Genomic DNA, 22,063 nt, shown 5'->3' on the forward strand with positions numbered 1-22,063 from the left:
GGGTGCCATGGGTCCCTCCAGACTAGCACCCTCTCTCCTCTTCTCCTAAGCATATTGCACTGTAGAATAGGACCCATTCAGGCAAGGATTGATAGAACACACCTACCCCCATTTGGAACACAGTGGTTGAAGCAGATCTATAGGGAGATGCAATAAAAGAGCCATTTTTTAAGATAATGATTATTTTTAGCCCAGAGTCAAACTATCACTATATATTATTCATTATTAGGAGTTATGCTATATGTCTCCTTTAAACTAATTATAAGTACACCAATAAGTATACTGATTCTTTATAATCCCTACTGTGATTTTGGTTATGGTTAATATATATGAAGAATGTTAATGAATGTTAAATGCAAATTTCCAGTGTCCTTTTTGTCCTTATTATAAAAAAAATAAACAGGTGAAAATTAGGCCCCCTGCAACCAGACCCTCCAGTGCCCTGGCCTAGGCTCCCACTAGCAATACTTATTCCCCCTTACATCTCCTCAGGGACCGGGTCTGCTGCCAGTTTGCCAATGTGCAATGAGCGTGGGGTAGTACTCATATTGTTTTTGTTTACCCTCTTCTCCGCTTACAGAGCTAGTTTACTTTGAAATACATTTTGAAAAACATATACCCAACTGATGCCTCAATTAATGTAATTTTATTGGTATTTATTTGTATTTATTTTGATGTTAAAACTTAGCAGTAGCTGCTGCATTTCCCACCCTAGGCTTATACTTGTCCTATTTCTTTCTATGCTTTTAATATATAGGATTTTTTTAATAGACCTAATAATCTAAGAAATACAGGTGTGCCTATATAAAATTTCTGTGTCTTTTTTCTTTAAAATCCGTAGACTTATATTCGAGTCAATAATTTTTTCCAGTTTTCTTAGGTAAAATTAGGCACCTCGGCTTATATTCGAGTATATACGGTAATCGCCTTTTATGAGGTGGTGAGCAGGAACCTCGATGCTGGAATGGCAGTGGATGTCATGTACTTGGACATTGCTTAAAGAAGAAATTTTATATTAAGTTCATATTCAGTTATAATATTCATCATCCCTCAAAATGTGAAATGATGCAGAAAGGAAGATGTTTTGAAGCATTTTACCTCTGTTAGTGGAGTACTGCAGGGGTCAGTCCCTGATCCCTTTCTTTTTAACTTGTTTATTAACGACCTGGAGGTAGGCATAGAGAGTACTGTTTCTATTTTTGCTGATGACATTAAATTGTGCAAAACTATAGGTTCCATGCAGGATGCTGCCACTTTGCAGGGAGATTTGACAAAATTGGAAAACTGGGCAGCAAACTGGAAAATGAGGTTCAATGTTGATAAGTGCAAAGCTATGGACTTTGGTAGAAATAATATACAGGGTAGGCCATTTATATAGATACACCTTAACATAATGGGAATCCATTCCCATTATGTTAAGGTGTATACATATAAATGGCCCACCCTGTAAACAAACTACCTACTAAATGGTAGTGTGTTGGGGGCATCCTTAATGGAGAAGGATCTAGGGGTTTTTGTAAATAACAAGTTGCCTAATTCCTGGCACTGTCATTCTGTGGCTACTAAAGCAAATAAAGTGCTGTCTTGTAAAAAAAAAGGGCATTGACCCAAGGGATGAAAGCATAATTTTTCCTCTTTATAGGTCCCTGGTAAGGCCTCACCTTGAGTATGTAGTGCATTTTTTTTTTTTGCTCCAGTCCGGGATAGTCCAGGATATTAATGAGCTGGAGAGAGTGCAGAGACATGCAACTAAACTGGTAAAGGGGATGGGAGATTTAAACTATGAGGTTAGACTGTCATGGTTGGGGTTGTTTTGTCTGGAAAAAAAGCTGCTTGCGAGGGGACATGATTACTCTGTACAAGTACATTACAGTATCCAATATGTACAAGTACATTTGAAGCAGCATAAGTGGTTTTTCACGGTGAGGGCAGTGAGGCTGTGGAATGCCCTTCCTAGTGGTGTTGTAATGGAAGATTTTGTTATTGCCGTTAAGAGAAGCCTGGATGAGTTCTTGAACAAGCATAGTATCCAAGGCTATTGTGATACTAAAATCTACAGTAAGTATTGTTGTTGGCATATATAGTTTATGTATCTGAGTGTACAGATAGGTCAGTAGAGGTTTGTGGGTGCTGGGTTGAACTTGAAAGGGTTGAACTTAATGGATTTGGTCTTTTTTTAACCCTATGTAACATTGTTCAATCTCAGGCAGACTGTAGCAGTAATGCTGGTATTGTGTCACTGTATGAACTGCAGTACAAACTGTTCATGTTGGAGTGGCCTTGATCACTTACATACACATGATAGGTTTCCCTGTCTCCTTCCCTACTCTGCCTGCCCTGCCTGTGTGTGCACCATATTCTGCTTGCCCTGCTCTACGCCGTCCGTGCCATACTCTGCCTGCCCTATGCTGCCTTTGTACGCCATAATCTCCCTGCCTGTATGTGCCATACTCTGCCTGTCCTATGCTGCCTCTGGGAAGTGTTCTGGGAGTTTGTTAGTACTTGAAAATAGTTTTTAGGGGGCCCCTAAGGTGTGTAATTATGTGCTGGGGTTTGCTGGGTTATCCACAAGGAAGGAGGAGCCACATGGAATTAAGGGTATGTCTTAATATGACTTAATAAGATTCTATTACATATGAGTGAAGGGCGATAGTGATGACCAAATATTTTTTTTTTTGGTGTGCTACCACCTGCTACCCATAATGTGGGTATGGTCTTAAAAGCTCTCGTGATAACATGGGTGTGGTTTAAAAAAAAAGGGAGTGGTCAAAACTGGCTTACATTATCGCCATCATGTAGGCTACAAAAATTCTGGCCCTAAGTACAATAGCAATTGGACAGTGCTGCATTAAATCAATCAATACAGTAAGTAGGAATTGTCTTTGACACCACAGACCACCCTTTCAAAAAGCAGGTTACCCGAACCTAGAGAATGTTTTTACCATTGAATAGATCAAAAGAAGTAAAATATCATTTGCATTGCTTAAAAAGGGGTAGTTCACCTTTTGGTAACTTTTAGTATGTTTTAGAATGGCCAATTCTAAGTAACAGATTAGCGAGATAAGCAGGCACTCCGGAATTCCATATAAGTAATTTTAAAGCTGAAATCATAAGTAAAATCATGAGTAATTTATTGAGATAATACACATAAATGAATGCTTCTAAGCATTAAGCATTTATTTTTAAAATAAGTTTACACAATGTTTTTCTTTTACTTTTACTCCTGTAATTACTATTTAATTACTCTTTCCTATTACGATTGGTTGGAACTAATGATTCTAATTGTATGTTTGTAATGATTGGTCAGCACTATCACCACCTGATTGGTCAGTCTGACTTTAAATACCTAGTGTTTATAGGAAGTTATCTAGCCTATGATTAAGTACCCAGAATGGTACGAAACGCGTAAGGCTTAGAAGCATTAATTTATGTGTATTATCTCAATAAATTACTTATGATTTTACTTATGATTTGAGCTTTAAATTTACTAATATGGAATTCCGGAGTGCCAGCCTATCTCGCTAATCTGTTCCTATATGGCTCCCCCATGCTGAGGGTCTGGGGAATGAGCACCTGGACCAACCCTGCACAACGGGTAAGCTTTTGTCTATGACTGCTTAGATCTATATATTTTTATGGAGATTTATTACTTTAGGCGCAAGTAAGTTCGTAATTGTTCTTCATTATTTAATTTTTATCATTTTTGAATTGTGTGCCTTCTTCTTCTTCTAACTCCATGCAGCTTTCAAATGGGGTTCACTGACCCCAGCAGCCAAAATGTTATGTGAGGCTACAATTTTATTATAATTGCTGCTTTGAATAACATTTTTCCATTCAGGTCCTTGCCTATTCATATTCATTCATTCATACTGAATGAGAGACTGATATATGGAAAGGAGAGGACATGAATAGAAAAATTTAAAATAAACAAAAACAATAAAAAAATTGTAGCCTCACAGAGAAATAGGTTTTTTAGGCCATTTGAAAGCTGGAAAGAGTCAGAAGACAAAGAAAAATTATTCAAAAATGATCAAAAATTAATGAAGACCAACTGAAAAAATGCTCAGAACTGGCCATTCTATAACATACTAAAAGTTAACTTTAAGGTGAACCACCCCTTTAAAGTTAACTCGAAAGTTAACAACCACTTTAAATACTTCCATGCTTTACCTAGAGATGGACACAGGAATAACACCCAAGCAGGAGAAAGACAAGTCAGTGAATGATTTGGGAATCTGAAAGCTGTTGCATCATGCTGTGCTGGTTCTTTCTGAAAGCACAGAACCAGGCACAATGGACAATGGCTGCCCACACAGAGATTTCACAATTTAAATGAATACATTTATTGATTGAAGGAAAATATAGTAGACTGAATTATTTACAATGTACACACAGTGTAATTTAGTAAAGGTATTGGACCCCTTTTCCAGAAAACCATTATCCAGAAAGTTCTGAATTACGCAAACTCTACTTTTTTTTTTGGAAAAGGTGTATTTTTTTGATTTTCATAAAAACATAAAACATATCGGACAATTCAAAAGGATAGAATGGAATACTTTTTTTTCCGGGTTAAATTATATCTTTGCTGTATACATCGTTATTACAGGCTTTATTAGATGAGTATAACTTTAGAGGGTATAGGTCCGGCAGCGGTTCCAGTGTATTATGTTCATCAACCAATTGGACTAGATAAGTTGAGTTGATCAAAAAAAATGGGGAGGCTCCGGGAGTCAAGAGATTTGTATGGGTGTGGAACTGCTCAGTTACCCTCTAAGTCACACCAGGGACCCCAAACTCAAATTTGTCAGGTGCCTGTAATGGTGGGCAAAGTAGGGCCCATCCAGTGCATTGCAACCGGGTTTTTTTTTTTTTTTTTTTTTGCGTAAAACAAGAGTATCCTGTAGCGTAGCCAGGAGCTATTGTGAGGGATTATACTATGTAAGACTCCTAACAGGCAGGTTTCGGGAGCAGTCCCATAACTCCATTTTATTCAAATAATTCACATTTTTAAAAAATGGTTTCCTTTTTCTCTGTAATAATAAAACAGTACCTTGTACTTGATCCCAACTAAGATATAATTATTCCTTATTTGACCCAAAACAATCCTATTGGATTTAATTACTGTTTAAATTATTTTTTTTAGTAGATTTAAGGTAGGAGATAGAAATTATGAAAAAAAACCCTTAATCCAGAATACCCCAGGTCCCGAGCATTCTGGATAACGGGCCCCATACCTGTACTAGAAATTACATCAGAAAAATCATGACAGAATCCCTTTAATCATGCCCACTCCACTTTAGATGTAGCGGTTTGCTTACCTCTAAGCACAGTTTTAAGGTTCACTTTAGCTTGCCTGTGAAGGTCATCTACACATAAAGGTCTAGATGATGAGAGGAACACATTCTCTTGTTGATGACAAGAGGCTGTGTAATGGACTGTCCATTTACTTTCTTCATCTAGATTGGAAACCGCTAGAAGAAAGAAGACAGTATTTCAGCCAATATAATCTGCAAAGCTACAATGAAAACATGTAAAAACTAGTTTAGGAGAGAAGTTGACTGCTGGTTATTTTAACTTTACTCTTTAGGATCATGAAGTAGAATGTGGCTTTAGGTTCATTTTCAAATTTCACCCTGTTAAGAGCAAGAAAGTACAATAAAAAAACATTTTATTACAAAATAAATCATCTTGCTAAAGTCCTTATGCGGCGATGTGTGTGTGAATGCGTAAATAGTATATGGGCTAGAACAGCGATCATACCTTAATATAACGTACAAAATGTGTTACCAGAGGTACAAAAATATAACAAAGATATAACACAACGGCCGTGTCTCTCAATAGATATGGGTGGAGATCACTGTTAAAATAGATCAGTGTAGCGGCGATCGCTCCTGTGGGGAAACAGAGCGGTATATCGTTAGAAAAGGCCACTCACTATATCACTAGGGATTACAGGGTTGCTATGCACATTTGTGTATAGTAACCTAAGGCCGGTGGATAGCGATAGCACCATTTGAACAACCGTTAAATCACGGTTAAATACACAAGAATTACATGAAGGTAAATGTGAACAGAGAGTAGACAAAGTAAATGACAAACAGCAAGAACAGAAAAAAGAAAAATAGAAAGGTTGAGCTACCGCAGGAATCTTGGTCTAACGGAACAAGCCTCAGGAGTACAGGTTACTTACGGCAAACCAGCATACTAAGAGGGGTCGCGTAGTATTGCGAATGAGTACCAGTTCAACAAAGGACCACCCGCAAGTAATAGTCCCAGATAATTGCTATCGGGTGTATAATGCTGTTAGCACCCGAATAAGCACAAGAAGTATGGTGCTGATGGCATGGAGGGAACTGAAGGTGGTGCAATGGAACCATGATATAGTTGCATGCGAAGCCACACATAGATGAAAGTAATTTAGGGGTTAGCCATTTCATTGATATCCTTCAAGTGCAGCCACACTATACTGGATCGCCCCCAAATATGAGCGAAAAATATCTCAAGTAGAGCATAAGAATGGTACAGGTCATCGTAGACGCATATAGCAGTATCGTGTGCATAAAGGCCACCGCATAGGGGGCTTGAGCGGCACTAACTGCAAATGTCAGATGTTAACAAAGGTACCCTCTTGTGTAGCTGGAATGGGGGTGCAGTACCCACTGCATAAGGGGTAAGTTCAGCCCTTCCGCTTGCCACTCTGGGTCCATATAACGTGCTTTTGCTCATAGAACATGGCCATTAGTCAGGACTGTGAGACAAGGTTGGTGGCACAAGATGGGGACTATGGTAAAATGGTAATAGATACGAGTTGTGGGTAGAGGACTAGTGAACTGTAATTTTAGGGACAAAAACCTGCGTAAGCTGAGCCATATCCCCAGAGGAATCTAAATGAAACGAACATGAAACATTGTGTATATATGGAAGAGAAAATACACAGTATATATAACATATATAACATTTTTTTTTTTAACATCTGACATTCGCAGTTAGTGCCGCTCAAGCCCCTTATGCGGTGGTCTTTATGCACACGATACTGCTATATGCATCTACGATGACCTGTACCATTCTTATGCTCTACTTGAGATATTTTTCGCTCATATTTGGGGGCGATCCAATATAGTGTGGCTGGACTTGAAGGATATCAATGAAATGGCTAACTCCTAAATTACTTTCATCTATGTGTGGCTTCGCGTGCAACTATATCATGGTTCCATTGCGCACACCTTCAGTTCCCTCCATGCCAACAGCACCATACTTCTTGTGCTTATTCGGGTGCTAACAGCATTATACACCCGATAGCAATTATCCGGGACTATTACTTGCGGGTGGTCCTTTGTTGAACCGGTACTCATTTGGAATACTACGCGACCCCTCTTAGTATGCTGGTTTGCCGTAAGTAACCTGTACTCCTGAGGATTGTTCCGTTAGACCAAGATTCCTGCGGTAGCTCAACCTTTCTATGTTTCTTTTTTTTTGTTCTTGCTGTTTGTCATTTACTTTGTCTACTCTCTGTTCACATTTACCTTCATGTAATTCTTGTGTATTTAACCGTGATTTAACGGTTGTTCAAATGGTGCTATCGCTATCCACCGGCCTTAGGTTACTATACACAAATGTGCATAGCAACCCTGTAATCCCTAGTGATATAGTGAGTGGCCTTTTCTAACGATATACCGCTCTGTTTCCCCACAGGAGCGATCGCCACTACACTGATCTATTTTAACAGTGATCTCCACCCCGATCTATTGAGACACGGGCCATTGTGTTATATCTTTTAGTTATATTTTTGTACTTCTGGTAACACTATTTGTACTTCATAACGTTATATTAAGGTATGGTCGCTTTTCTAGCCCATATACTATTTACGCATTCACACACACACCGCCGCATAAGGACTTTAGCAAGATAATTTATTTTGTTTAATGCATACAATTATATAGTCGATGCATACTCTGTGGAGAAGACACAGTTACAATATTATTATTTGGAATTTTTGCATATTTTCTCTTTTTTGTATTTTTGACGTTTTGAATTACACTCGTTTGGCAGTCTACACGTCACATTTACGTTATGATTTTTGTTTCCCGCCACTTGTTGTATTTAGGTCTGTTTCACTATCAGTTTTGTAACTTTGATATATATGTATATATATACACACATATATATATATATATATATATATATATATATACACACACACATATATATATATATATATATATATATATATATATATATATATATATATATATATATACATACATACATACATACATACATACATATACACATAACCACACACACACACACATCAGGACAGAGCCGGCACTAACGTCAGTCGGGTCACAATAGCCTGGGTGCAGGTCCAGGTGAAGAATTAGATACAGCAACGAAGAGATCCACACTCACAGGACTTATAGAATTAGTATGGTGTTTATTGAGAAGACTAACATTTCGGCTATATCACTAGACTTTTTCAAAGTGACTCGCACAGCAAAACCAGTGTCTCTCTGAATGTTTATTTGACACTGGTTTTGCTGTGTAAGTCCTATGAGTGCGGATCTCTTCGTTGCTGTATACACACACACACACACACAAAATACCTTCTTTAGGAATCCAAAAACACAAAGACAACCAACCCATATTCACTCACACTAACAAAGTAAAACATAGGTTACTTAACGTTATCTTTCCACCATCCAGATTATTTTATGATGGCTTCACAGATACATACTGTCAATAATCTGAACCACAGATATTCAGGTGTGAACAGCAAACAGCTATAAATGACAAAATTATGGCAATTGACAGCCAAACTAGTGTATAAGTGTATATAAATTTGGTCCTAACTTGCTCTGCCATTTAACTCAAATTGTCTTATATACGTATAACTGCAGTTTCGTTACATACATTTTATTTTATATTATTAATTTAGTATCGGTCACCAAAATAAGTTTCATTCCTTAGTATTCAAGCTTTACATAGAACAGGATATAATTAATATATTAGGATAGCCTCAGTAACTTAATTAAACCGTGTCTGAGAACGGACGTTGATCCAGTAGTGGTACTAATGTAAACTAATGGTACCGATACTTTAAGCATTAAACCCACCATTTAAAGGTTTTAACACTCAAATACACTGAAAACAGTATAGGTTTACAAGTTAAACTCTTTAAATTAGCTTGTCTTTTTAAATTTTTAAGAAAATGCATGTGGAGACTAAAATACCCCTGGCACAATCAGGTTGTCATGAGAACAGGAAACAATACTTATAAAAGGTGGTAGTGATATACCAGTTTAGAAAAAATAGCAGGTAATACCCCTGAGAGACATACACAAGAAATGGCATGCTGGTATATAATTAGCTTAACTATGCATTTGTGGGGGATGGGCTGATGTGTTGAAAAAAAACCCCAAAAAAACTAATAGGTGCATTTCATGATTTAAAAAAAAAAAAAATTTACTTAATATCCATGCTACACAAAAGAGAAAGCATTTATAAAAATGTATAGGCGTTTTTTAAATCTATATTTAATAAAGAAAGATAATGATAACTGAGCCACAAATGCATAAATTATACTATCTTAACAAGACCTTTTCATTACATGCTCCTAAGGTTGAATTCTTTTGTTGTTGTATCTCATACACAGGATTCTTTCCCAGGCAAACACGGCAAACAGCTATACAAATTCTATAATACTTTTCATCTGCAAGCCAAAGAGAAGGAATACAGCCTGCAATTAAGCTGTGTTTATTTGTTACCAGTGATATATGTTAAGGCTATCAAAAATGTACTTACTTTTTTTCTTGAACATACTAATAAATGATTTCAGCATTGCATTAACGAATATAACCATTTCCAAAGTGTCTCCCGCTTTGAAGTTAAAAATACATAGAAAATGAGCAGGTTCCACAGATCCTCCTTATCGGTCTTTTCCTTCTGTTGCAGAATTGGAGATGAAAAGCCTCTAACAACCACTGACCCTGAAAATCCTTTTTCCCAGTATGTAATCCCTGAGCCAACACAGCAGATGTAAGGGAAAAGATCTATGGTTTTGCCAATCACTACATCATCCGCTTTACACAAGAAGCACTGTTTCTGCCTACATGCATCTTTCTTGAAGACTTTTCCACCTCTCTATTCTCTTTGGTCTACTCCCTGTCTGAGTTGTGATGGTGCTATATGCCCCTCCAACAGTTGCCAGGCCTCTGAATAGAGGAGTATTGGTTTTCAGCTATTGTTATTCAAATGCATTCCCCCACCTCCATGAAAATCACTAAAACCCTTGCTCTCTCTGCTGGGCTGTGAAAGGATGAATGCTTATATGTTTGTATTTATTTCCAGCTCTTCTCAGTCACCACTAAGGCACTGTGCAGGTGCCAGTGATCAGTCCTGTGTGCACAAAGCCAGTCAAGCAGTTATATACCTAACAAAACTATCCTATTAAAGGAATGTTGTCATTAGAATACTTGTCTTTTTCTATCACTTAATATTGCTTCTTCAGTAGAATCCAGCACTGATATCCGTTACTCAAAAATGCAAGCAGATTTTTTTTTTTATATTTAATTTTGAAATTTCACATGGGGCTAGCCATATTCTTCATTTCCCAGGGTGCTACAACCTGTGCTCTGATAAACTTCAGTCACTGCTGAGCTGCAAGTTAAGGTGGCCATACACGGTGCAATCTGCTTGTTTGGAGAGGTCACCAAAACGAGCAGATCGGTTCCCAATATGTCCACATATGGTGGGTGACTTATGGACAAAAGATTGAATTAAAATGGTGGGTAAAAGGACAGAGGACCGAATCAATGAGCCGATGCAGTCCCCGATCTGCTGATTGAGATCTGCCCAATTTTTGGACAGATATCGTTCGGGTAGGCCTGTCAGGGGTGACCATACACAGTCAGATAAGCTGCTGAAACAGTCTGATGGGCCTGAATCAGCAGCTGATATCTGCCCGTGTATGGTCACCTTTAGGCTGATGGCTCCATGGAGTGAGTTAGTTGCTTACGATAGATCTCTGCTATTGCGGGCAACGCGCAAAGTAGCCTGCAGGAGCAAACTTCATGCAGCTTTGGAAAACCGAAGCGATGCGTAGGCTATTCCACCGGCAACTCCTTTTGTTGCCGATGGAAAGGCATTGCGGAGAAGTTAGATGCCCAGGATAGCAGAGATCTACGGTGCGCAACTAACTCACTGTGTGGGGCATAAGCCTTAAAGGAGAAGGAAAGGTAAAAACAAAGTAAGCTTTTTCAGAAAGGTCTATGTAAATACAGCCATAGGCACTCACAGAAACGCTGCACTGAGTTCTCCTTCAAAAGATACAGGATTTCTTGTCTATTTGTTTTCCACAGGCAGCTCTCTCCTGCTCTCCCCTCCCTCAAGAACGCTAAGAACTCCCTGCCCCCTTAGGAATGTGTGATCTGAGGCAATCAGCAGGAAGCTTCCTCATAGTCTTACACACTGAGCATGTACACCAGTCTTGGTCTTGGAGCAGAAGCGAGGCATTATGGGAACTTTCTTTACAGAGCTCAGCTTTTTTTTCTAGGAGGCCTCTAATCATCTGAATGGGAGAAATATGGGGGGATTTATTTGATAATACAGGTGTAGCACTCATAGTACAGTGTGCTCAGATGAGGTAGATTTAGATTAAGAAGCAACCCTAAGAAAGGAATTGAATACAGTTTCTGAGAGGGTGTCCAGTAGAACAAAGCAGAAATACACTGGCACCACTTCACCTTGGAGGTGGAGTTAGTATGCTTAACTTCACCATTTTAAATACCAGCTAGTTACTTGGGGAAATGAGTAGATGGCAAAAAATGCACCGATTCTCTTATAAGGTTAGAAGGCCAAAATGGTCAGCTGGGAGAAAAAAACAAACCAAAAAGTCTAGTGGCACAAATTTACCTCCTCCAGGGAGGATTGCCGATCACCATTCTGTGTAGATGTAATTAGACTGACGCTGGCGCCCTGTGTCAGTGCAGCTAGACACAGAAGTGTATAGCCTACAAAATGCAGGAGGAGAGAAGCGGACCCTACACTTAAGGTGCCCATACATGCACCAATATTATACAAAACAAGGTTTCATACAATATTTGTGCGTGTATGGTGAGTTGATGAGGCGAGTGATCTCAGCAAAAGCTTAAGATATTGATTGTCTCATCGATCTGCCAGGGTAGAAAATTTTGATAGAGCCTTTGAAGGCACCCAAACATCGGCAGTACCTTAATGCTGAATAGTTAAACCTTAGTGGAGTGGATGAACGATGTTCCTGCAACCAATGGTCGCAGGAAAGATCATTACTGTAACGTGTATGGCCACCTTTAGTGTGACCCTGCCCTAAGGCTCTGTTTGACGCACAATGTAAAACAGCACAATGTCTAGGGTGATGATGAAATGTATAAACAATTTTTCAGTTTTTATTAAGAACACAGTTTTTGAACTGCTGCATATTAAGTGGAGGCAGACTGTTCTGAGAAGTTTTCTTATGTCTAAGTCAAACATAAATCAATATAAATTTGTGTGTTTTTCCACTAAAAAAAAACCCTATTTAACTGTCCAGTTTTATTTCAGTTTCCTCACAATCAAAGCTAGTTTACCACTATCACAGATTCCTACCATTTGTTTATTTTTATTATTAATGTTTGCTTAAAAAAAACCAAACTATGCCACAATGTGATAAGACGTTTAAAAGTATTTTAACAAAGCAAAAGAAAGAATAAATTAATAATGTGAAAGGAGGGAGGGATATAAATACTATATTTGACTGCCTATTAGACATCGGTAATGCGATGCACAGAAGCATTCTCACCCATCACCCCCATCCTACAATAATTTTCCAGTTGACCTGCTCAGTGCAGCCATCGGGGACAGACACACCCACACTCATATACAAGATGCTTGCAGCTTACCCTGCCTGGGAACAAAACATACGCAAATACACAACACACTGCAATTTCAAAGCAGGCAAGTAGTTTCAGCAGAGCTTGCCTTTGTGCACTACTGCACCTTTCCACTCTCTTATATATACACCAGAATTCTAAGCTGTATTCTACTATTTATATAATGTATAATTTTTAGGCAAAAAGGCACTCTCCTTATAAGGTCTCCCTGGAGTCAGGCACATTCAGCAGACCTCTAGTCAACAATGTCAAGAGGCTCACAAAGATTTCTTGTATATCAACGGCCACCACCCGTTATTTTAATTGTGAGCTTTTTAAACTTGAAAGCAATGACAACTTACTGGCTTGCAATGACAGTGGATAAGGGTAAAATAAATGAATTACTTATCTCCCTGTATGTAACAGATCGCATTACTTGCTTGTACTACTCAGTCTGTTGTATCCACACCCTGTAAAATTGTATTGTAAATTAAAATAAATATAATACTTTGAATTATCCTTCTATGATATGAGGTTATAATGTCTTAAAAGTATCAAATAAAGATTATGAAAGATCATTTTATTTTTGAAATAAGTAAATTATTGCAGACATAATAGATGCATCAAATAATTAAATTACAGTTTCTTTTAATTTTTGCAGTGTGCCTAATTCTGTGTGGCTCAAAGTGGGATCTAAAAATAGGTTTTTGTATAAATGTACAGTGCACACAGTTTATAAAAGTATAGCAGGAGCTATCAGCTGAAAGTATTAGTTGTTAGTGGAAATTTGTTTCTTCTTTTTCATCAAAAAAATCAAAGCATACTCTATTGGTAGATGCCTAAAAGGCACATCATTTTGATTTTTCTACTATCGTAGGCATGAAGTGAATGAAACGAATGTAGGGACCCTTAGGGTTAACATGCCCCTATGGCTTTAAATCCTACAACTTCCTAGTTTATGCTGGGCAAAGACCCATGTACACAGTTTATAGTTTGCATACGTGCCTTATTGAATTGCAGGTTGACTCCACCCTTTGCACTCCAATATAATGTTTAGCAGAAGGGTGGGTCTTCCTCTTTGGCTGCCACTGATATCTCAGGTGGAAGGTTTACCGAGTCTGGGATCAGAATAGGCCCCAGTAAAGCCGAAGCCTGCCCTAGAGTTACCATCCACTCTAGATAAGTCGGGGGACAGGGACCTTGTGAATAAGGACCTGTTTATATAGTTACACTCTGTCGAGCACTTTCTAGGAAAGTGATTGTAGTGAAGGAAGGAAGCAAGAGCAGCTTTTGGCTCCATCCAGGAGATTAGCTGGAAGTACTCTTCCATACAGGCACTGTTGCTTTAGCATAGGGCCACGGTTAAGACAAAGGATACAGGGCTAGTACCATAACCCTGATTCAAAGTCGGCTGTAGGACTCTTTAAAGCTAAAAGGTAGTCAACCTGAGGACTGAGTTAGTTACTTATCCAGACTGCCCTCCATAGTGGTGTTGAGCTGACCAGGTGCTTTACGCTGCCTAGTCTCCCAAATAAGTGGGATAAACCAGTGGCATCCTCTCTTGTTGTCCTCAGAGTGTACTACTGCTATAGCATCTGCATTTGTGAGTATATGAGCTAACCCTGTGCACTAATTGTCTTTTGACAATAAAGCAAGTTATTATTTGTTCATCAGCAAAGAACCTTCTGACATCCATTATTTGCTATTTTACTCTGCACACAGTACAGTGAGTTGTAGGTGCACTACACCCCAGGATATTTCCACTTTGCGAAAGCCCATCTGAGGGATTGAGTCCTATGTACCCCATGCTCTAAACCATCCTAGCTGGTGCTTGTCTGTTTTGCAGCCAAGGGGTTACACGAATATGTTTAATAGATCAAAAGATATTGCATTAGACACCTGTTATCAAGACCACTGCTGGATGTGGCCCTCTAAGGTATCTTTTTACCACCCCCACCCCAAATTTCCAAACACTCCATAGAGTTAACATCATCATTTTAGTATAAGCTGGCCCCAAAGATTTAATACAGTCAATTAATGACCCACTAAATGGAAAAAGCATTACACGTGAAAACACCTTTGCTAAAAATAAGAGCACAATAATAGACTTTGTTATCAAATGCAGTATCATCATAATATCCTAATTTTTGTAAATCACTAAATGGGTTTTTCAACTGAAAATCCTTCCCATCCCTTCCCCACCCGATGCAAATTATAAACAAGGCTATTTGTTCAGAGGTCCTTATCTCCCTTTAAAAAGGCAAACCTCCTCCCTTCCCTAAACTACAGACTCTGAGCAGCTCATTATCAGGGGGGCTTCTCAGCAAACTCATAAGTTTTATCAGCCACTCGTTTTGCTTGTCAGAACCAGGAAATGATAGGAAGAGCTTAAAAAGGTTTAATTTCCTTTTTCAGTTTCAGTAATAAATCTGCTCTCTTCCCCTCCATGTGTTTGCATAGAGGGCAATGCCATGCAATAAGAATTCTACTGCTTCAATATACATTTATCAAAGGGACTAGGTTTTGCCTGCAACTTGCTTGATTTCAAGGTTAAAACCCCAAAAATAGTTGCCTTTCTATTGGCTGTAGCTGGAAAGGGTGGCAGTACAACATGGAGCTGGCCACTGCTCCTGTATAAACTATAGCGCAAAAAAAAAAAAAAGTCCCAGGTGATCCCAATCGCCCAATAAAAGGGCAACCATTTGGGGGGTTGTAACCTTGAAAGCAAGCAAATTGCTTTGTTAAATGTATAGTGGAAGCAGTAGAATTCTGCTAAATTTCAGTTCAGTGTAAAAATAAAACTCGGTAAATAGGCTGTGCACAATAAGAAGTTTATAATATAGTTACTTAGCCAAAAAGATTCAGAAGCAAACTAACTGAAGTTATGTCCCATATGGTGCCCACTCAAGTCACTGATTGGTTACTGACTGGTAACAGGTTAGAGGGCTGCATATATTGTTCTGGCTATTATGTTAGACATCCGATAATTCCAGCCTGTATAGATTACATTTTTGGCTATATATACTAAAAACATTTTTATTTTGCACAGCCTCAGTCTAGCCAGTTTCATTTTTACACTGAACATTTCCTTCAAGCCCCAATCAACCCCAATCTATCTTACCCATGTCTTCCCGCCCACCACAGCCTGGCCAGTAAGAATTTTTGAAAGTTGGCAACCCTACTTTAGATAGTAGGACAACTTTTATTTATATAATGTCTTACTATTTGAGCTCTTTATATGCATTCTGACATTCTTACAACTAAGCAGAACGTAAACGCTGTAGTGAAAAAATGAAGGACAAATGATACAGTTTGCTAGTTGCTAGTAACTTTACTTAGATAAAATGGGACAGTGAGGAAATAAACATATGGTACCACTGTTACATAAATAAGTGCAGGTATTGGACCTATTACATAAAGTCATGGCACAAATTGTTGGCACCCCAGAAATTTTTCCAGAAAATCAAGTATTTCTCACAGAAAAGTATTGCAGTAACACATGTTTTGCTATACACATGTTTATTCCCTTTGTGTGTATTGAAACAGAACAAAAAAGGGAGGAAAAAAAGCAAATTGGACATAATGTCACACAAAACTCCAAAAATGGGTTGGACAGAGTTATTGGCACCCTTTCAAAATTGTGGGTAAATAAGATTGTTTCAAACATGTGATGCTCCTTTAAACTCACCTGGGGCAAGTAACAGGTGTGGGCAATATAAAAATCACACCTGAAAGCAGATAGAAAGGAGAGAAGTTCACTTAGTCTTTGCATTGTGTGTCTGTGTGTGCCACACTAAGCATGGGCAACAAAAGGAGGAGAAGAGAACTGTCTGAGGACTTGAGAAACAAAATTGTGGAAAAATATCAAAATATCAACAATCTCAAGGTTACAAGTCTATCTCCAGAGATCTAGATTTTCCTTTGTCCACAAGTGTGCAACAGTGGGCGTGGACGGAAGAGAAAAACTGATGAAAGGTTGGAATGCAGGATGGTGGATAAGCAGCCCCAAACAAGTTTAAAAGAAATTCAAGCTGTCCTGCAGGCTCAGGGAGCATCAGTGTCAGCGCAAACTATCCATCGATATTTAAATGAAACGCTATGGCGGAGGAGACCAAGGAGGACCCCACTGCTGACACAGAGACATAAAAAAGCAAGACTACAGTTTGCCAAAATGTACTTGAGTAAGCCACAATTCTGGGAAAACGTCTTGTGGACAGATGAGACCAAGATAGAGCTACAGTGAAATATGGTGGAGGTTCAATGATGTTTTGCGGTTGTTTTGCTGCCTCTGGCACTGAGTGCCTTGAATTTGTGCAAGGCATCATGAAATCTGAGGATTACCAAAGGATTTTGGGTCGCACCGTAGAGCCCAGTGTCAGAAAGCTGGATTTGCGTCCGAGATCTTATGTCTTCCAGCAGGACAATGACCCAAAACATACGTCAAAAAGCACCCAGAAATGGATGGCAACAAAGCGCTGGAAAGTTCTGGAGTGGCCAGCAATGAGTCCAGATCTAAATCCCATTGAACATCTGTGGAGAGATCTTAAAATTGCTGTCGGGAAAAGGCGACCTTCCAATAAGAGAGACCGGTGTAAGAAGCTTATTGATTATATTATTATTATTGATTATAGGAAGCAACTGATTTCAGTTATTTTTTCCAAAGGGCATGCAACCAAATATTAAGTTATGGGTGCCAATAATTTTGTCCAGCCCATTTTTGGAGTTTTGTGTGACATTATGTCTAATTTTCCTTTTTTTTTCCTCCCTTTTTTGTTCTGTTCCAATGCACACAAAGGGAATAAACATGTGTATAGCAAAACATGTGTAACTGCAATACTTTTCTGTGAGAATTACTTGATTTGCTGGAAAAATTTCTGGGGTGCCAACAATCTGGGCCATGACTGTACCTCCTAACATTTTGAAAAAGGAAAGAGGGACAAAAATAAATGCTTGCGCGCATTGTGGCAAAATTTTTGACCACTCCCATTTTTGTGACACCCCCCCTTCCAAAATACCACTCCCATTTGACTAAATTTGACAGGTTATTTAAAATTTCAACACATTTCTGGTGGTTTTGGGGTCCTGCTTTATGTGTTACAATTTTGCTGAAAAGGTGAAATTGCCCTTTAAGCTGCAAGTCTTGTTTCGCCTAAGGCTGATGCCACATGCGGCGTAGGGCTGGGATACGCTCGGGTGCAGGCACATGTAGCCGATATACGCATGAAAACGCGAGACTTTGCATTCTCTCGCGTTTTCGTGCGTATATCGGCTACATGTGCCTGCACCCGAGCGTATCCCATTCATTCGGGTGCAGGCACAAGTAGCAGGCGTAGGGCTGAATTTTCGGCAAGCGTTTTTCCGCTTGCCGAAAATTTCAGCCCTACGCCTCTTGTGGCATCAGCCTTAAAGACCTGTTTAGCTTATTATTTACAGTTGTATCTCAGTGCAGGAGGGGCTTTTTACCTTACTGGGCTCTCTGCCAAAAGCTATTTTTAATTAAATTTGTATCTTTTTTTAGCTTTAGTGCAGGAGATCAAAGGGAAAATCAGGGACTTTTCAGTAAGAATCCGGGACTGAGGGTTGAGCTGTCAAAGAGGGACTATTACAAACATCAAATGCAGTAAAGTTTAGGAGCATGTAGTTAGATTTAAAAAAATATCACTTCAGTACAAAAGCACTAGGCCTTCAAAATGTTTATTACAACGATTATTCCATTATACGCAGTTTATCCTAGAGGAAACAAACAAGACAAACTGATCTAGACATACAAAATATTACATAAACGGTAAGAGAACAAACTTGTTATCCCATACACTACACCCTAATCTCGTTTGGCCAGCATTCAACTGCCTCTTGACTAACTGCCTTTCTTTGCTGCTCTTTTGGATCTTAGTGACCAAGGTCTGCATATTAAAATGTTCTCCTTATCAGAGATGATATACAATTTAGCTCTCAGCAAGCAGTTCACTATTTGGCTAGAAGACAAGCAGTAACTTAAAGGATGGGTCTGGCCTTTTCCTTACTTGAGCACACATTTGGGGGGGGGGGGGGTCCACATCCAAAGGGATATGAAAGCACAGATCCCAAGAAGGACAAAAACCACATTGGGGGGGGATCCACATCCAAAGGTATATGAAAGCACAGATCCCAAGAAGGACAAAAATCACATAAGTGTCAGACCAGTTGGGCAGTCTTAGTTTGCAGCAGCACCATTTTTTGTTGGTTACATTATCTACGAGGTAAGCACATGACGACAAGAAATGAAGAGCAGGAAGGCTTCTATCTTGCAAAAATGTTAAAACTTTCTAATCTCAGATTACACTGCTGTTGCTTTAATACCAAGGCCATATGCATACATGTCAACACTCTAGAACAGGGCTGTCCAACTGGCGGCCCGCGACCCCCCTCTGTGTGGCCCCCCCCACCTGTCTGGCTGCTTTGATGATTTACCTTTATGGAAGCTTTAAATGGTATCAGTACTGAGATTAAATGGTCCCCTGCATGGTTCTCACCTCAGATTCAGGCTGTAATCCCCCTGTATTGTTTAAATATGTAATCTCCTGTACTGTTCACACCTTGCATTGTTCAAACCTCAGGCTCTAATCACCCACATTGTTCCCCTGTTCACACCTCAGGAGCAGTTCCAGCATTATGTCAGTGTATGCTGTCTGTGTGTGCCATACACACAGGCAGCATAGGGCAGAGAGAATATGGCACACACAGGCAGGGTAGGGCAGGCAGAGTATGGCACACACAGGCAGGGTAGGGCAAGCAGAGTATGGCACACACAGGCAGGGTAGGGCAGGTAGAATATGGCACACGCAGACAGGGTAGGGCAAGCAGAGTATGGCACACACAGGCAGGGTAGGGCAGGTAGAATATGGCACACATAGGCAGGGTAGGGCAGGCAGAGTATGGCACACAAAGGCAGGGTAGGGCAGGCAGCGTATGCACCATACTCTGCCTGCTCTATGCTGTCTGTGTGTCCCATAATGTTGCCCAAGGCATCCAATCAGTAATCAGATTTCAACAGTAGCAAAGCATCTATTCCCTGCTATGAGCAACATCACAGGTATGTCTTACTCCACTTTTTACACATTGTGATAAATATACCCCTTAGTATCTTACTAAGTATATTAATAAAAAATTTGGCCCGTGACTTAGCCTGTGTTTTAGATTTCGGCCCCTGTGATTTGACACCCCTGCTCTAGAAGATTACTGAAAAATACTTTAGAACTTTATGTACAACATTTTCTTTTGCTAAAAGATGAAAGAGGCAAAAGATGGCAAATTAAAAAAAAAAAAAAAATTAGGACTAATTAAAAAGTTGTACAAGACAGAACATTCTATAACCAACTTATAATTAAAGCTGTATATTGTATGAAATGTGCTCCTAATGTAACGCTTTTATTTCCAAGCATGTATGTGATACGTGAGTGCCAATCACATATGTGCTTACGCACTTCCTGCTGCAGATACTCTGATTGTGGGACCCTCTGTGCAGCCAAGGACCCTCCTGCTCTCAAAACCTGTAAGTGACCTTTTTTTTACCCATATACACACACATTTACACACACACACACAACATACCTTTTTCTAACTTTGTTTTTTGCTTTTGTACATATTTACACACATTAAATTTTGTTATTTTATTGATTTGCCTAATTATATTTCATTTTTGTGATTTTATTGCAGTTATACACTGCATTGTTGGTCATTGCATTTTTTTTAGCGTAGCTTTGCTGTTTGGTAGTTTGGTGTAGAAAGACATATTGACCTGTTCCGGATTCGTCAGAATATGTACTTTCTAAGAATATATGGTTTTCTGGGGGTCTCTGTACAGTTAGGGGGTGTTACGGCATATAATATGCAGTCTGGGGCTCTATTAGCAGAAAATTAGTTGAGAAAATTCATATGCACTACTTTCATTTGGGGTCAGTACATAAGCACATACTTTGGTATATCTATGCATATTGGGCATCAAACAGTTTTGCAGACCTCTAACATTCACATTTGCGGTAATTTGCCATTGTGTGTTGAGAAATCGTCAAGTTTAGGAAAGCTTTGTTGTTTGGTAGTTTGGTGTAGAAAGGTTTCTTTACCCATGTTTGATTTGTCAAAATGTGCACTTTCCAAAAATATATGGTTTTCTGGGGGTCTTACGACAAATTATACGCGGACTGGGGGCTCTATTGGCGAAATGGCGTTAACAGGCTATAAAATTCAAATGCATTACTTTCCATACATAACCACATACTTAGGTAAATCTATGCATATTGGGCATCAAACTGTTCAGTATGTCTTTGGAATTCATATTTGGGGTGATTTACGTTTGTAAGTAAGAAACTGTGCAAGATAAAAATGTCTAAGTACCATTAGGGTTTTAATATGCTTTTAATATTTATTATTTCTAATAAAAATGTGATTTTTCTTCTTTGAATTTTTGGGATACATTTGATAAATTTATTTGACCTACCCTTTAATCTGGAGGCTGTCTCACAATCACTTTGGCCCTGTTTGACTGGCCATTTGGAATCCTTTTTGATTAAATCTGTTTTATATGGTTACCTAATGACCTGTGAGAGTAAAAATGGTGCAAAGTTGAAGTTTTAAGGTGATTTTTGGAAGTTTTGTCAAAATCGCCAATTTTAGAAAAGCTTTACAGCTTGGTACTTTGGAGTAGAAAGACACAGATACTCATTTTAGATGCGGGGGAATGCGTACTTTCAAAATATATATGGTTTTCTGGGGTGAAGGTACTTTTTTAAAGCTTTACCCACATAAAATTCAGTAAATGTGTTGATTTTGCAATAGCTGAAATGACAGAAATCATAGATCGTATGTGGTATCTTCACCTTGGGACCCTTACATGCCACATACTTAGGTAAACCTAGGCACATAGGGCATCAAACTGTTTAGTGGACCCCTGGGGTACACATAATTAGGATGTTTTATCTTGGTACCTAGTAGAATGTTGGAGGTAAGATGCTGCAAAGTAAAAGTTTTGAGGTGATTTTCATAAATGTCATCAAAATGGCCAATTTTAGGAAAGCTTTGAAGCATGGTACTTTGGAGTCGAAAGACATGAGTATCCATTTTATATTCGGGGGAATGTGTACTTTCCTAAAATTTATGGTTTTCTGGGGTTAGTGAACTTTTTTTTATAGCTTTACTCCACC

At 38.9% G+C, this 22,063-nt stretch overlaps 1 protein-coding gene across 8 annotated transcripts in view; it reads right to left on the reverse strand.

Moving 5' to 3' along the window:
* The window catches only part of nhsl1 (NHS like 1), a 185,396-nt gene that overhangs the window by 95,429 nt on the left and 67,904 nt on the right, over window positions 1-22,063 (reverse strand). For 5 of the 8 annotated variants that reach the window (XM_012962800.2, XM_012962804.2, NM_001142125.1 and 2 more), the window contains 1 exon segment: window positions 5,319-5,471. The exons of 2 other annotated variants lie outside the window; for them this stretch is intronic. In XM_012962800.2, coding sequence (XP_012818254.1) covers window positions 5,319-5,471 — 153 coding nt within the window. 8 annotated transcript variants of the gene reach the window in all.

Source organism: Xenopus tropicalis, chromosome 5 (genome assembly GCF_000004195.4).
Source record: "Xenopus tropicalis strain Nigerian chromosome 5, UCB_Xtro_10.0, whole genome shotgun sequence".
Lineage (NCBI taxonomy): Eukaryota > Metazoa > Chordata > Amphibia > Anura > Pipidae > Xenopus > Xenopus tropicalis.